A 14599-nucleotide genomic window follows, 5' to 3' on the forward strand; every position below is an offset into this window, starting at 1 on the left:
TTGGTTGTCGTGGAATACATTTGAATATGTAAATTGATTTGTTATAATCTCAATCAAATTATTTCTTTTATTGTCCAGCTATTATATTCGAAACAATCATAATATTTATTTTATATATATATATATATGTAATTGTGAGTTCGAAGAATTAATGTAAACCATTTTAGCATTTGGATTAGATCTTTGACCTGTATACACAGTTATTATATAATTTGACTATACTTATATATTATGTAGATTAAGTTTTTTTTTTTTTAATATATTGATTAACATCAATAGAATATTATCAATAATAAAAGGATTGGAAACGAAGCAATCCTAACAGTCAAAGCAATGTTCAAACGTTTCGCTGTATTTTTCATAACTATTTTGGTCAATTTAATTTACGATGAAAAACTTGAAATGATTTTAAGCAAGAAACATTTTTTAATAATACGGTATGTAGAATTAAGTACTTTATAAACGCTTATCATAAGCGCTGTTTGCGCTCAAAACAAAATCTCACGTTTTAATCTGCTAAAAGACTATTAAAAGACAATAGTTAAAATATATTTGAAAAATACAAAATTAATTTCAATAAAAATATCTTATAACTAATGAGTATACATAATAAAAGCCAACATTTAAAATAAACCCACATATATATATATTTAATTCCTCTTTTTAATAAAAATAAAACAGATAAACTTTATTTTGGGTTTGACCCAAAATTATTACACCAAAAACAATAATATTATTTAGTTTACCGTGTCTAAACCTAAATACCATATTTGATAATTTGATGTGAGCCTATAAATATTATGCATTACTTTCAGTCCAATAATTACGGTTTGATTCTATCACAGTTTTGATTCGGTTAACCAGGCAAAGTTTTGAGGTTTTCTGTCTGCCGACGGGTTGATCATGATATTTATAAACGACGGTCCATTCGTGTCCTTAATGAACAAACATAAAGTCAGAAACATTGAAAAACAATTAATACAAAGCACAGAAAACAAAATAAAATTCACTATTTTTTACTATTAGCTTAAATATTATCGATTGGTCAATGATAAAAATTATATATATTACCTTAAATGCGTTTTTAATAGCACTCGACACTTGATCGACTGTTGTGCAAAAATAACCTTTGCGTCCAAACATTTCCATTATTTTTTCATAGTGAATGTTCACAGAGAGACAATTTGGCGGAGTCCTAAAAAATATTAATTAATAATATTATTATTACTTTAATCTATAGAAAATAATTTTATTTCAAGGTAGAAGTGAGTTTTTTACGTATTTGATAAGGAGTCAGAGTCTTGTATAGCGGTCCAAAGCTCTTCGTCGACACCTCCATAAATTCCATTGTTGTTAACAACGACTATGACGATTGGTAATTTATACCTGGAAAAATCATATATTTAATGTTGATAAAAAGATGTTTTTGTTTTTAATATTATAAAATTTAATTTTGAAAGTTTTTTAAGTATTTTGAATCTTTTTTATTATAAAGAACTGTGGTTTTGATGAGGATGGTAAAACATAGGATTAAATGCGGTTGGATCAAGTGGAGGGACATGTCAGATGTTTTTGTGATAAGGCAGTTCCAATGAGACTTAATGGAAAGTTCTACAAGATTATGGTGGGACCGAATTATGTTGTATGGTTTGGAGTGTTGGGCGGTAGACAACCAAATAGAACAGAGAATGAGTGTGGCCGAGATAAGAATGCTTAGGTGGCTGAGTGAGAAGGTACGTAAAATGTAGCATAGGTGTGGCTTCTCCATTGTGGACAAAATGAGAGAAAATAGACTGAGATGGTTTGGGCATGTTATGATGAGAGAGGAATCGAAAGCAGTAAGAATGGTAAAAAAAAATAAAAGGAGGAGTTTATTTATAAATAAAACATTCTGTATTTTTTATAACTTGATTAAAATTTTGCCAACACCGTGGAATAGCCACCTACACACGGTATACAAAAATTTCAAGCTATAGATTAAAATTGTTTAGTTAGAAGACATAAGCGCTCATATTAAATACACATATGGCATTATGTATTTTCAAATGTCGTCCCCTGTTGAATTAAATAAAATTCTCGTAAGACGTCTGTGCAACATCATCATTAAAATCTTGCATGTAATGATTATATGGTGATGAATGTAATACATAATATATCACAATAATTGTAAAACTAACCTGACCATTGTTTCAACTTCCATTCCGGAAAATCCAAAAGCTGAATCTCCTTCGACACATAATACCCGTTTTTGTGGTTCGTATTGTTGGCACCATAAAGCCGCCGCGATGGAAAATCCTAAGCCAACTCCCATAGTTCCAAATGTGCCTTAAAACCAACAAAATACTAGTTAATGATTCAATTTGATTTTATGTATAATATTTACAGTAGGGTGAAATTATAAGACCCTCAAAACTCGAAATACCCACACGACATTTCCACCCATTCGACAACTAGGATTGCCGGATTAATTAAATTTTATAATTACATTATACATTTATGTATATATTTCTTATCAATATAGTATTATCTTAATTTGAAGGTTTAACTAAGATGTGTAATTATTAGTTAAGAAATGTGTACTCTTTTTTTTGGACTTAATCTTTTTTTCGGACTATCACAGCATCGCTCTGACCTACACGCTTTTCCATAAACACGTTTTACAATTATTTTTAAAGGGTATGACGTCCTCTATAAGTATAAGGCAAGAGCTTCCGCTAATGTTGCAAAACTGTTTTTTGTTCAAATAAAAAAAATATCTAACGCATCTTTTTTTGTTTGTTGATTATTGTCTACTGATAACAGTTTTTGCATTACACTTGTTTTTAAGTGCTAAGAATTTTAGTTTAATAGTTTAAATTGCATTTTATGTACTTAAAATAGGTACTTAATTATGCAAGAAATAATGACTGCTAACATATTTTGAAAAGCAACTACTATAAACTATTAAATGATCAGTTATATATGTTTGGCAATAACTACCCAAGTGACCGAAGTCAAAATGTATAAGTACACCTAAAGTATTATAGTTTTCCCCTGATTCAATTTCAGATCCAAAACTCCAAGTGTGTATGTTTGTTTTACATCAGTCTTTGTGAGATTATTATTTATCAGAAGATTTCACATCAATATTACCAGCATCAAGCCTGTGTCTAGGCAAATTGTTTAGTAGTATTGTTCTTCCGATATCCATTGTATTTGCACCTTCGCTACAAATTATGCAATCTGAAAATTTCGATTGTGATTAATGTCAACAAATACATCTTAAATTTCACTATTTTTATTTTTATTTCATTACCTTTTGGAATGTTATCCTGAATTTGACGAAATACCGTAAAGTAATTTAACGGCACTGAGGTATCCATCATCATTGACTAATAAAAAAAAAAATGAAAAATTAATGTACTAATTTTGACAATAATAAAGAACAAAAATTAAAAAAAAAAAAAGAAAAGTTAACCTCTGTATATTTTTTATTCACTGAACATTTATCTTGAATTTGTGTTAACCATTCGTTTTTGGAACAACGCCACTTTTGTTTGTTCAACTGTAAAGTCAAGGCATCCACTGCGGTGTGAATATCAGCTTGTATAGCGACACTAGCTTGCTGACTGTTATGCAATTCTTCCGGTTTAATGTCAACTTGTATAAATTTCACTTGTGGATTAAACCTGGGAGATTTACCAAAGTGGAGAATCCAGTTCAACCTGGCACCGAGCAAAACAATGACGTCTGCGTTTTGAAGAACGAATGTACGAGCCGATGCGGCACACAATGGATGTTCATCGGCTACTACACCTTTACCCATCGGAGTGGCCAAAAACGGTAAGCCGGTTTGTGCAACAAAATTATTAACCGCATCCTCTGCACGATTATAAGCAGCTCCTAAACATACATATAAATAATTAATTAACCTTTGAAAATGTATTAACTATACATTTTATATGAATTTTTTAAAGCTGCAACTAACTTAAAACACAATTTAAAAAAATATATATAATGTCTTAAAAACAAAATAAAATATGTATTTATATGAAAAAAACTTCAGGGGGCAGCATTAGTTTTTTCAATGATTTCCAAACTGAGCATTCCAATTTTGGTTTGTTTTTAGCTAATTTTTCACGTTACAATTATACAGTAAACCCTTTATGTTTTGAAAATTTAATAAAATAAAAATTATTGCACACCTTTACCAACGATGATAAGTGGGCGATTTGCATTTTTTATGAGATCGGCGGCCGATTGAATATCACGGATATCAGGAAAAACCGTTGGCGGACTACATATTACTGGTTTATACTGCACCATATCTATGGACACTCGTGCTGATAATAAATTCGCTGGAAAATCCAAATACGCAGCTCCTACGAGTAATAACAGATTTGGTTAAAGCAATATAAAAATTGATTATAATTTTTTACGAATCGGTTAGTTACCCGGTCTACCATACGTAACATATCGTATAGCTTTTTCAACGTGTACCGGTATGAGATTTGCGTTTGGAGGTCTTGCGCTGTATTTGCAGTAGGGTCTACTCAATTCCACTTGATTGCATTCTTGGAAACCGCCTATACCTTCATGATCTTCGGCACACGAACCACCGATGACTAACACAGGCCTGAATTGGAAATAATTATAGTAATATATTTAATTGGGGTTCTCATTTTTTTTTTTTTTTTACCTTTATATCAACTAACCAACAATTTATCTGAGAATTAGCCATACCGGCAACAACGTTCAGTAATCCCGGGCCAGAAACCACAAGGCATACGCCCGGTGTACGTGTCAAATAACCAATAGCTTGAGCAGCGTAAATGGCTGCTTGTTCGTTTCGCATGCCAACATATTTAAGACCAGCTTGTTGCATAGCTACACTGAGCTCTATAACTGGAATGCCGACAATTCCAAAAACAAATTCTACTCCCTGTATGTACATTTATAATAGATTAATTGAAAAAATAACTAAAGCAAGTATTACCGACAAGTTTTATTAATATTTGTTACCTGAGATTTTAACGACTGTGCTAAAATATTGTTTCCGTCAATATCTTCTGTATCGTTAGCCATTTTTTAACAACACTATTCTCTGTTATCGAATAACAAACCGCAACAATACAATAACCGATAATGTTCTGTAAAAGACAAATGACAAATGGTCACAATTAAAATATAAAATAATCATGAAGTATTTACTCTATATTTAACACAACTAGCGGTTACTTCCAATTGAGTAGCTTGACTGGTCTGCCAATATAAATTACCCCACTCTAGTTTTAATAATTGTTTAGTTCATATACTTTATGAACAAGCACATTAAGTATCACTATATATTTTTACTGTAATGAATTATAGAGACCTCAACATTTAATTGGAATAACTTAATAATAAATTAACTGTGAGAAAACAATTCATCTAAGTAGGACATGTGATAATGAGTATGGCCTGTAATTGTATGCACTTAAAACCAAATAAAAATATGCATGCATTAATGAGCTAAAAAATTACCTAAATATGTGTTTGAATCTTTTTTTTTTTTATATACCTAATAATAATTATTATTATTTATTTAGCGGTAATTTAAAAATGTTACATTACAGTTAAGGTATAACCTTGAACCGATGAAAGAGATCGTTTAATATTAATTTGCATACATTATATTATATTATAAGTTAAAACAAATGTAATATATTTATTTTTTGTAGTTATAATTATTTATCTTCGTTTGTGACAAATGTTCCGTTTGTTAATATTTCATTGGTACTTTTCCTTGCTTTCTACTAAAAACAAAATGGTAAATATGCAGTTATAATAAATCATTTATAACGTATATAAGTAAAAATTAAAGCAAAAAAATTAAATTTTCAATTTGGATTCTTTAATTTTGTTGCGTAACTAACTATTTTATGAAGCACTGGTTAAAAAAATGCAAATGCATCGACTTCCGGGCTTTAATAATTAGTTGAAACTACTGTCTTGTAATAATTTTACAATATTAATTTATTTATTTAATTTTTCGGACGGTCACACAAAAATTATAATTTTAATATTCAAGCCGATCATCTAGTTTTCAAAATGCACTTACCTCGAACAATAGTCAATACCCAGTATTATACTAGTAAACTAGTGTACGTAATTAATTATGCAGTTATTTAAATATAATATACTCAATTTTCCTTGTAATGATTTAAGGAAGAAAGTACAGTAATTAATAATTAATAATTATTGTCGTAAAGAGTGATAACGCAATATTGATAAGACCGGTATTCATTTTTTTTAGACTACATAATTGAAAATTTTTTGTTACCGCTGTAAATAATATTAATTAGGTATTATATTATTATTTTTTTAGTTCTTATTTTTGGTTTTGCCGCCTAACTTGTAAGTTCAATTTTTCTATAATAAATATTAACAACAATTGATAAACAAATACTCTTTGGAATTTTTTTTTTCGCGGGTTTTTAATTTTTAACTTATAACTTACTATAAAACAAAATATTTTATTTTATTTATTATTTAACATACTTGCTATTTGCTATTTGCTAACGTTTATTGAACACCTATTGGAGCATCGTCTTCTCGGTAGTTATTATTTGTATCCAACCTAATGTAACGGTTACATATTATCTTCTTTGTTTTACCCATTATTCATAGACAATACACAGTTGCAGATTATCAAGGAGAGTTATTAAAAAGAATCTAGTAAAAAACATATTTAATTATTAAACAACAAATTATTAATATTTTGACAATTGATACGTTTTTTAAGGATCTTCTACATACTGCAAATGCACTTGATTTCCATATAATTATCAAAAAATGACAGAATTTAATAGTGAACAAAAGCTGTTGTGTTTAAATTCCTATTTTTATTACTAAAACTATTTTTTAATGAACAAAGTAGTGAAAATATAGGAAAAAATAATGATTTATTTTTGTAAGTCACACATTTAAAAAATGTTGCAATTGTTTTATATTTTAATAAATTAAGTTTAGTACGTCAACAAGGTTGAACGGATTTAATCAGTTTTTAATACTGCACTTAATGACTTACTCAATTTCTTGAGAGTTGAGTGTTATTAATTGTTGTTTATACCATATAAAACGATTTCCTTTTGTAAATGTATTTATTTATGGGGCATACAAATATAATTATATAAATATTAAACACAAATTTTTAGACGTTGGAAATGAATAGGTTTTGTAATTTATATGGGAAATCGTATAAAATTATATTGTATTTTTGTAGTTATGTGGGAATGAAAATTATTAAAATTGTGTATAATAAACCAACTTATTATACTTTTTATCTATAGTTCTTTAAATATTCTAAGTTAATTTGGTATAATATACGTACCTACCTATATAGTTAATAATAAAGTGGAATGTTTTTATCAGCAATTCTATTGTTTCATTAATTATTACTATATATCTTATAAAACGTATTGTTTTGACTTTTGGTCTCATTAAGTTGTTGCGCAGTATTTTATATGCTAGTTGCTACATTAAAACAATTTAAGTAATGAAAATAAGTAGGTATCCAAACGAAAATGTAGTATGTATCATGACAAAATAGATTTTTCCTACTGTATTCATTTCCTTAGGATAAGGATGATTTAAACTATGTTGGTTGCAGGAAAAGGCTTTTACAAGTAATTGAAGGAAGTCTTTTTTGCATCATTTTCAGCAGAGCCAAGCAGTTAATATACTTAGGGTTAGTACTAACTGAAAAGAATGATATAGATAAGGAAATTTCATATAAAATATGGTGTTCTACTATTAGCTAATCCGTCTTGACTAATACTCTTTATACAGTCTTAATAGTCAATTATTATTAGTTTTTAATTATTATATACATCATTTACAAACTAAAGTTTTGGCGGGCATATAATTTCCTGATAAGATATAGTTTATAGCCAATCACAGACGGAGAAAAGCTATCGCCATTTCTGCGCATTCGATTCATAAACTCGAACGTGGGTAATACCACAGATTATATGAAATATATAATCTGTGGTAATACAAAGTAGCGATATTATTAGTCTTTTGTGGAATAGGATTTAGAATAAATAATACATTTAATAATTAGACTACATATACGAATATTGTGGTTTTTTAAATAATATATAATCTATTGTCCTGTATTAAAATTAAATTACATGTTATATATTTTTATTTAGCAATAAAAATGACAGTAACGTATAATAAAATGTAAAAAACCCCATTAGTCCAATGTAAAAGTCGGGCGAATGGTGGCGCTATCTACGTGACAAAATTGTACTACTAAAATGCCGTAATTTCTTGACCCACTGATTTGGTTGGAGTGGCGTCACCTTATCTTCTCTACATCGTGCCCCCCGTATTATATGTCTATGTTATTATCAAAGCCACATGTAGCATCCTTTATCAGTTAATTTGAATCGTTATCAATGTAATGTATTTTCCGTGAGCTCAACATAAATTTTAAATAATAAATTTATATAGGTATATAATTGAAATATTAAAAGTTATTATTTATTTGTAATACTACATTAGTTCAATTATATAATTTAATAAATTACTAATAGATATTATATGTTCAAGTTACTTGCGAAATTAATTTATAGACAAAACATTTATGTATATGGAAAAAAGCACAAAGGTAAACTTTGATTCGAGGTTGTTGAAAGACATTGTGATAAAATTTAATGCATTTCCGTTTATACTTTAAACATAATTTTATGTTAACAAATGGCGGAAAAAGCGGCTCACCATACAACAACTGTAGTCACTCGCCCTTCGATATTCGAAGTTATTGCCCAAGAAAACTTATCTGCTACAAGCTACCCAGCGTTAAAGATTGTAGCTAATGTAAGTTATTTGTAAATAGTTAAGTAATTTATTAACTATTTTATAAAAATGTTTCATGGATGCCCGTGAAATGGTATGATAGTTTTACATTCAGTTATAGAAGAACCAGTCTATACTTCATAATGCTTTAATGTAGAGCTGATTAAAAATTAGATTTTCAATATAAATATTTATCGATAAAATAATAAATTTGAATATTATTATAATTTTTTTTTTAATTAGACCCGCAATTACTTTTTAAGCTCTTCAGTTTCATTTACATATTGTCTTTAATTTGTATAATCGTTAACTTGAGGTAATCTTTAAAGCCAAAATTTTAAGTTGTACATCCCTTTCCATTTGAGAATGACCAAAACCCCTAAAAAATGGCATATTTTTCAACTTAAAAAAACAACTCGAACAATTTTAGGGAAATTTTAATTAATTTAACTACTATTTTAGTTAAGCGATTATATTAATTTTTTTTATTGTTTTGTATTCTAGTTCATTTCCCAAAAGAACCCTGAAAAACTAAATTGGTTGATTTGTTATTTTGATGAAGTTTTTCTAGTGTGCAATACTATATGCCAATATAAATATTTGAAGAAATATGGTAAAAAACATTACTGCTTTATTACTATGTTCACAAGTATTTATTAATCGTGTTGTTTGTTAACTTTAAGGTGGAACATTCTCAGAAAATTTTTATGATTTGACCAGAATACCAGGACCAAAAAATTTAAAACCACCAGACAATCAGATTTATATTAATCTAGCATTAGTAGTTTTTGTGCCTTATGTGCGTAATAAATTTGATTCGTACGTCGAGCAACTGCAAACAAAATATAAACTTCAACTAAAAGAGGTGACTTAAATAAAAGTATACCTCTGCCGATATCAGTGTCGTATCTACACCATTGCATTGAATAATTTTGTACAATGAAATTTACGTAAAAACACGAAACATTTAAATTTTATATAAAGTCACAGTTTAATGTATTACTATAGATTTTTTAGAATATAAGCACATAATCAGTGCTGTTCACAAAAACTTGGATCAAATCCCTCCGTTAAAAGGGTATTCTACTAGTCCATCTATAAACTAATGAGAGTACCTTTTTAAGGAAAATTAACTCGCATAAGATCAGTTAACGTCTATAACACTGTTTATTTTAAAATATAATGTTATTATTTATGTTATATATGAAACCGTTAAAATTTTTTTTTATATTTACTTTCAGAAATTGATCATAATACTTAATAAATGTGTCTACACCGTTTGGGAAGTAATGCGTTTGGTGTACTATTTAAAATATATAAATGGAACGAGTCAAACACATTCTCCATTATTAGATATCGCTGGAATGATTTTGACTTATAAAAATGTTGTAGTGTCAAATAATCAAGAACAACTTGATCAACAGTTAAGGTATATATAATATAAATAAGTTATTATTATACTAAAGAATATAAATTATATGTTATCATCTAACGTGGTTTCATATTAATACGCATTTACTAAGAATACTTGTTAAACGTATGCAATTTATTTGTCTACATATTTTCAGTGCTGTGGAATGTGTAAAAAACTATTTACATTATGGATTAACCCATTCGTTGGAACTTGGTGCATTTTTAATGCAGTTTTTGAATTGGTGGCATTCTGAAAATTTACAGTCAAAATTAATGGCATATCCTATTCCAGAACAACCAAAGGTACACGAAAAACGGTTCATATAAATAAACAAAAAATATATCAATGTAAAACAATACCTTTCAGCTACGCTTATTCAAAATACTACTTAATATTATTATTATTTATTGTATTTTCATTTTAAACCAATTATTTTTTAAGGCGACCAATAAACATATTTCCATCAAAAACACTAACAAATGTCCATTATGCATAAACGAGAGAAAAATGCCAACTGCGTTAACAGTTTCAGGGTGAGTTTGATAATAGAAAATATTATGAATGTACCAATTATTTGGTTGTACTTAAAAATAAAAAGTATATAAAATTTGATTCTATAATCAATTTGTATTATATTTTGTACAGCATACTAAATGGTATTATATTATTACTTAAGTTTAAAACTAAATTGAATATATACTTAAGTATAAATTATTTTTAAGTAATAGAGTAACTAACAAATTTAATTCAGTGATTTCATAATAAAATTGTATGTTGTGTTTTTTTTTAGTTTTGTTTTTTGTTATAAATGTTTACACAAATCGCTTATGATCGAACCAAGATGTCCAGTTACAAAACTACCAGCAACTATGCAAGACATGGTTAGAATTTATTCAGAGATCAACAGATGAACAAAGAAAGAGTTACTTTATTTAAGATTATACATCCATGATAATTTTATATTCTTTGGATTTCCTATTTTTTTTGACAAAAATTTAAAAAAAGTTACATTGGTGAGAGTTTATGTTTTGTTGGTTGTTAAGAACAAATTGTCTTTCGTGTTATTTTCAAAACATTTGTGGTAATTATTGCAATAAGTAACTAGTACTAGTTATATTATTAGAATATATATATTCATATAAAATACACAAAAAATAAAAATATTTATAAATAGTACATTAGTTTATGTTTAATTACAAATAAAACATGTATACAATGCAATGGGTTTGTAAATGTTTAAATAAATTACACATTGTGATACAATGTAAATGTGCAATACATTCTTTACTTAAAAATGTATTGAGTATAAACAAGCGAAAAAAAAAATTGATATTTTCTTGTTATGCTGGTGTGAATCAATCTGGAAATGAATAATGCAAAATTGAAATTAATGATAATTCAATATAAACCTACGTAACAAAATAAATACTAGCTGGCTAGTCTGCCAAAAAAAAAAAAAGTGTATTATTATTATCTGGATTCAATTAGTTGTATTATAAATTGAAGCTAATTAATTTAGCAAAGGCCAGGGCAAAATGTACATAATTATAAAAAAATCAGTACAAAAAGATTTTATTTGTTCCAAAAACATTCCAAAGGAGAATAACATGGTAGAAAACAAAAATTGTTTTAAATAAAATGTTAAAAATTATTTTTACATCTTAAAAACATATTTTGAAGTTAAAAGAAGTTTTACTTTCGATAAAGTAGTATAGTTGGATAGTAGAATTCATTTACTAATATAAAATTAAAATAATTGTTTTCTTATAGTTACACCTACTGACCATTCGCATCTATACCAGGTACTTCTTCACCTTCACTGTCTCCGGACAATTCATCAGCCATTGGCGCTAAATAAATATCTGAAATTTCTCGGCCAGCACTCAACGACATTATGAGATCTACATTTTCTCCTTCACCACTACTGACAGCTAAGCTGTCGAGCTTTGAGTTCAATTGAGAAAGTTCTGCTTGTAATTTATCTTTTCGCACCTTTTCATATTCGACACGGTATTCTCTAAAATATATATGTAATATTATATTACAATACAAATTAAATTATCATATACTATTTTATTAATTTAACTAGAAAGTATACTTTTGAAATTCTTCTGAAGCTGAATCGACCATTTTCAAGAATTCATCAAAATTATGCCCGGTCACTGAAGATACTGGTACACACTTCAATTCACTGTAAAACTCATCAAGCGTTAATGCCATTGTGCGCGTTAAATTAGACATATATGATGATTCTTGCTCGACGGCATCACAAAATACTTCAAAATCTCTCATCCATTCTATAGCACATGTAGGATCGACTATATCAGACTAAAACATGTGGCTATTACTGTATTGTCTATCAAGTTAAAAAAATTAAATTACCTTATTTAAGACTACTATAAATGGTAACTTTGTTTTGTATAATACTGAACACGCATACAACATATTCGACATAAACGTTACAGGGCTAGCACTTCTTTCGAGATCCATCACATAAACGACAACAGTTGGAAACGTGGATGCTAAACACTCAGTTAGAATTTGTCCCGATGCTGACCATGTGAACACTTCGATTTGTCCCGGAGTATCGATAACGGCTATATCATGTGTGTTTTCCACGTTAACTTTACCGAGTAAATCTAACAACTGATTGAATTTTGTAGAGTACAAATTCAATGCAGTGACAATGGCGCCATTTGGTCCCAAACCATAGCGTTTCATCACATTCTTGTACTTTACAGAATCTCTGATATCTATAATATACAAAACAATTAAAAGGACTAGTGCATAATAATATAGTATAAAAAATTATTACCTATATTGGGTTTGTAAGGCATATTTCTACATGCCGGATCAATGTTGATCAAATACGGAGCTCTTTTGTACTGTCGCAAATACGAATCTAATTTTGTTACGAACGTCGTTTTTCCCGATCCTGCCATGCCCAAAACTATGAGACAAACCGGAGAATTCATGCTTGCATCCAGCTTTACAGTGGGTTTCTCTTCAGTTGTTGATGAACTTTCGCAGTCCATCTCGATTATTATTCGTATTGTCACTCACTATATGGCTACCAACTTGGAATAATATATACAAAAATATTTATTTTCTCAAATGTAGAATGAACTGAAATTTTAAAAACAAAATATTCAATGAAGTATGAACTTAGTCTGAACTCTGAAACCAATGTGCGCAGTTATTATCAATGACCAAACGATCCTTGTTATCAATACTACCACGAGGCGCCGGGCGGGAAATGTGGTATACTGATGCAAATAAATAAGGTGTGTGTCATCAATTTTCACAACATGGCTGCTAACGTTTAACCGTAAAAAACACATGTCCACCTGAGAACACCGGCAGCCATATTCCGGTTATCACACATCGCTGACTTACCTATATTTTTTTTTGTGAATAAATAATTTAAGACCCGTTATATTACTAACTAAGAGAGAGGATATTTTAGTTTTAAAAAGTTTAAAATATAATGCTAATAAGTTATATGCACTAATAAAATCTTAATATTCCAATAAATCCAGTAAAATATGATCAAACTTGAAAATAATCTCCAAAATATGCTCTAAAATGATAAAGAATTATTTATTCGGCGTATTTTTTGATCAATACATTTTTCACGCTCGTAGAGCTGCATAACGTTAATTAAATATTGTGAAATCCCAAAAACCCATTCCTTATCAACAAATAACTGTACCAAAAAAATATCAAATGTTCAATTATTCAATTAAAACGACAAAATAGAGCACAATTTTGAAAAAGAAAAACATTTTAGTTGCATATTATTCCTGTAATGGATTCATTGGTAATGCATTCATATTAAAAAAACATTTTATTCCTGAAAGATATAGATACTAACACAATGTTCAATTGTAATTGATCTCTCTCAAAACTAAAATATTTTTAATAAATACAACAAACATTATGTTAAATTAAAGTATAATGTTATTATTATAATTGCTCGCTATTTCTATGTTAATGATTTCTACGTATGTAAATTGATATTTAGCAACTTTTAAAATATTTCTCTTAAAATTGATACATAGGTATTTAACAAAAAAACATAATTTCTTACAAAGTTATGCAATATATTATAATTTATGTAAAATATGCTCTAATATACAAAATCCACTTTTTTCCTATGATATCTGTCACCGAAAAATCGACCACATTTTTTTGCTGAGCTGTACGAAGTCAACAAATAAATTAAAAAACCTAAAAATCCACTATATACTTATTTGGTTAATAATAATATTTGGTCAATATAAAATCCTGTAATAAACTATGAAAATCGGTTATAGCTTATAGTTTATTTTTAATGACAATTAACTAATACATAACAAAAGA

At 28.1% G+C, this 14599-nt stretch overlaps 3 protein-coding genes across 4 annotated transcripts; 1 reads left to right on the forward strand and 2 right to left on the reverse strand.

The window, feature by feature from the left end:
- Positions 1-237: 237 nt before the first annotated feature.
- Positions 238-6215, reverse strand: LOC126847115 (2-hydroxyacyl-CoA lyase 1). 2 transcript variants are annotated; one of them, XM_050587177.1, is made up of 12 exons: positions 6080-6215; positions 5002-5129; positions 4695-4921; positions 4434-4615; positions 4185-4361; positions 3458-3882; positions 3296-3371; positions 3133-3222; positions 2178-2325; positions 1279-1386; positions 1072-1195; positions 238-935 (listed from the first exon to the last, which is right to left on the reverse strand). In XM_050587177.1, exons 2-12 carry the CDS (start codon positions 5062-5064, stop codon positions 840-842), a joined length of 1716 nt encoding a protein of 571 aa, XP_050443134.1. In that variant the 5' UTR covers positions 5065-5129; positions 6080-6215; the 3' UTR covers positions 238-839. The 2 variants fall into 2 exon arrangements, with proteins under 2 accessions (XP_050443134.1, XP_050443135.1); XM_050587178.1 differs by lacking the exon at positions 6080-6215 and adding an exon at positions 5191-5306.
- Positions 6216-8468: 2253 nt separating this feature from the next.
- Positions 8469-11375, forward strand: LOC126847117 (peroxisome assembly protein 12). The gene is made up of 7 exons (XM_050587180.1): positions 8469-8844; positions 9328-9436; positions 9507-9688; positions 10065-10252; positions 10392-10539; positions 10679-10770; positions 11028-11375. The coding sequence occupies exons 1-7, from the start codon at positions 8725-8727 to the stop codon at positions 11146-11148; spliced, it is 960 nt and encodes a 319-aa protein (XP_050443137.1). The 5' UTR covers positions 8469-8724; the 3' UTR covers positions 11149-11375.
- On the reverse strand, positions 11349-13438 carry LOC126847116 (GPN-loop GTPase 1). Its single transcript, XM_050587179.1, has 5 exons — positions 13053-13438; positions 12620-12990; positions 12336-12565; positions 12022-12254; positions 11349-11597 (listed from the first exon to the last, which is right to left on the reverse strand). The coding sequence occupies exons 1-5, from the start codon at positions 13270-13272 to the stop codon at positions 11593-11595; spliced, it is 1059 nt and encodes a 352-aa protein (XP_050443136.1). The 5' UTR covers positions 13273-13438; the 3' UTR covers positions 11349-11592.
- Between the last annotated feature and the right edge of the window lie 1161 nt (positions 13439-14599).

This window comes from Adelges cooleyi, unplaced genomic scaffold (genome assembly GCF_023614345.1).
Source record: "Adelges cooleyi isolate 19-005CV unplaced genomic scaffold, UGA_ACOO_1.1 ACOO_flye_CR_arks_rails_tigmint_CR_PRNA_9, whole genome shotgun sequence".
Lineage (NCBI taxonomy): Eukaryota > Metazoa > Arthropoda > Insecta > Hemiptera > Adelgidae > Adelges > Adelges cooleyi.